At 41.8% G+C, this 2,304-nt stretch overlaps 1 protein-coding gene across 2 annotated transcripts in view; it reads left to right on the top strand.

Annotated features, from left to right (window-relative positions):
• Nucleotides 1–2,304, top strand: part of MCTP2 (multiple C2 and transmembrane domain containing 2) — a 217,931-nt gene that overhangs the window by 58,823 nt on the left and 156,804 nt on the right. Inside the window, exon 8 of one of the 2 annotated variants that reach the window (XM_004709888.2) lies at nucleotides 1,951–2,115. In XM_004709888.2, coding sequence (XP_004709945.1) covers nucleotides 1,951–2,115 — 165 coding nt within the window. Of the gene's footprint in view, nucleotides 1–1,950; nucleotides 2,116–2,304 lie in introns of those variants that run through there. The other variant, XM_045296475.1, reaches the window with a different exon arrangement.

The following is a 2,304-nucleotide window of genomic DNA, read 5'->3' as shown; positions in this document are numbered from 1 at the left end:
TTAACTCTTTCATAAACTTCCATGATCGAATACTGTATATACTCGTGTATAAGCCACGTTTTCAGCACATTTTTAATGCAGTTTTTGTGGTGAAATCAGGTGCCTCGGCTGATATTTGGGTCGGCTTATACTTGAGTATATATGGTATATCCTATGCAGAACCCTACTGGGAGAGAATTTAAGAAACAATCGTTTATGTTCACTCTAAAAGAACCGGGTTTGTTTTGGTTTTTTTGGTTTTATTAATTCATTTTCCACTTTTCTGCGCCACACAGTATCAATTTCTCCAATAGTTTTTTTTTTTGTGTGTGTGTGTGTGTTAAGAGGAAAGTAATACAGTTTGGGAATCTGCATTTCCATGGCTGTAGTTTATTTAAGGTTGTTAGAAGATTATCCACTGAACGCTTGGCGTGGCATTGTGGCCACGTGCATCAGGAAGAGTAGAGAGACAGGTGCTCCGTTGTGAACGTGGTCCTGACATGCCATTTGTGGTTGATTCGTTGTGAGTCACTGGTGCCCCCGCAAATGGGCATCTGAACAAGCTAGAATATATTCTGAACAGATGACAGGAATGGATCGCTAGTAAATGAAATGCATTGTTCTCCTGTGATACCTAATGCCATTTATATGCGTCAGCCGGCACACTTCTGCTTCACATAGAGAAGTTGGTGCTTTTGCCCCTTCGCCCATCGATGGGAGAATGAATGGACGCAGACACTGCCAACGACACGCAGCAGGTGTAGATCACATGGGGACCCATCTCACCCTACCGTGTTGTGACAAAGACGTGGTCAGGAATTTAGACGGAGTATTTGATGATATTTAGGAAATCATCGTTAGTTGTGTTGCTTGGGATCATACAGGCTCTTACGTAAAATCAAAGAAGGGTTTGGATTTGGAACGTTTCAGCAAGAGAAAATAGACAAGGAGTAGATAAAATAAGACTGTCAACATGTTGACACTCATGAAGAGGACACGGTGATTTGTTACATTTTTCTCTCTGCCGGTTTTTAAATGTCCATGGCGGAAATGGACAATAACTCATGTCTGTTATCTCCAGTGGAAACCTGCAGAGCACAGTTCTGCTCTGTATCAGTGGGGTCATCCTGAGCTAGACTTGATGTGTTGCCCGCTGCAACAGCATCAACACTATCTTCGCCAACAATTAACAGTAGGGGATATTTATCTTTTTTAAATATTTTGTTTGAGGTATATGAGTTGTGTAAGTAATCTAATTTAGAAAGAAAACAATCAAATAATCAAACAAACAAACAAACAGATATTGACACCCCTAGACCCAATTCCAGGCCACGGGACAAGTACTCTTCCTATTCCCGCTCATTCCTGATCTGCAAGCTGCGGATTGCAGGCAGTGTCCGGAGTTAGGGCTTTCACTGTATGCTGGGCTTTTTAGCAGTAGCAAAGGCATAGAGAGACGTGGGGACAGATTCCAATGTGTGGGATAAATCGAAAGCCATCTATTTTAAATGCCACCAGGCAATTTGTTTTTTTACAAAGCAGTACCTTGCTTTCGCACCTTTCTCCCTTCGCCCTACTGTCATAATCGCCAATGGATCCCTTTAAGGAACCTTACCAAATAGCTCACCTCCGAGGGAGGACAGGGCACTGTCAAATACGGAGAGCTTCACAAAGTGTGTAGAAAAATGGAATAAAAAATTACTGGATATTTTCCACAAAGTGTTGGAAGGCGGCTTCTTATTCAAGAGCTGCTCAGATCCAACCGACGTGGCATTGCCACAAGCCCCTGGCTTGAGCAGAGACTCATTAACCGTGAGTTCAGGCTTGCAAAACTCATGAAGAACAATACTCCCCACCAGGCAGGCAGTGTTATTTAACATCAGGCAGTGAGAGCTGGAGTTCCTGGGATCCCCAAAGTCACGCTCCAGACGTGTCAGCAAGCTTACATGTCATCTGTCTTTTCTGCTTTAGGCCTCCTTGATACGCACCCTTCGGCTCTCAGAGTCCTTGAGAAAGAACCAACTGTGGAACGGGATTATCAGCATAATGTTATTGGAAGGAAAGAATGTCTCAGGAGGAAGCATGGCAGAAATGTTTGTTCTGTTAAAACTGGGAGATCAGAGGTATAAAAGTAAGGTAAGTTCTATCCTTTTCGTAAGGAGAACAGTATCTTTAAGAAAAAGAAAAAAAAAGCAATGAAAGACAATGCTTTCCCACTTAAATTGCACAAAATCTCACTAATTTATTTTTAACCTTCGTAACTACATTTAGCAGTGTCCCAGAAAACAAAATAATTAAATGCAAACAATTAAGATGATTATTGTT

The sequence above is a fragment of the Echinops telfairi genome, unplaced genomic scaffold, assembly GCF_000313985.2.
Source record: "Echinops telfairi isolate 266 unplaced genomic scaffold, ASM31398v2 ScPeMD7_7409;HRSCAF=8447, whole genome shotgun sequence".
Taxonomy (NCBI): Eukaryota; Metazoa; Chordata; class Mammalia; order Afrosoricida; family Tenrecidae; genus Echinops; species Echinops telfairi.
This window is presented reverse-complemented; position numbering and strand designations above follow the sequence as displayed.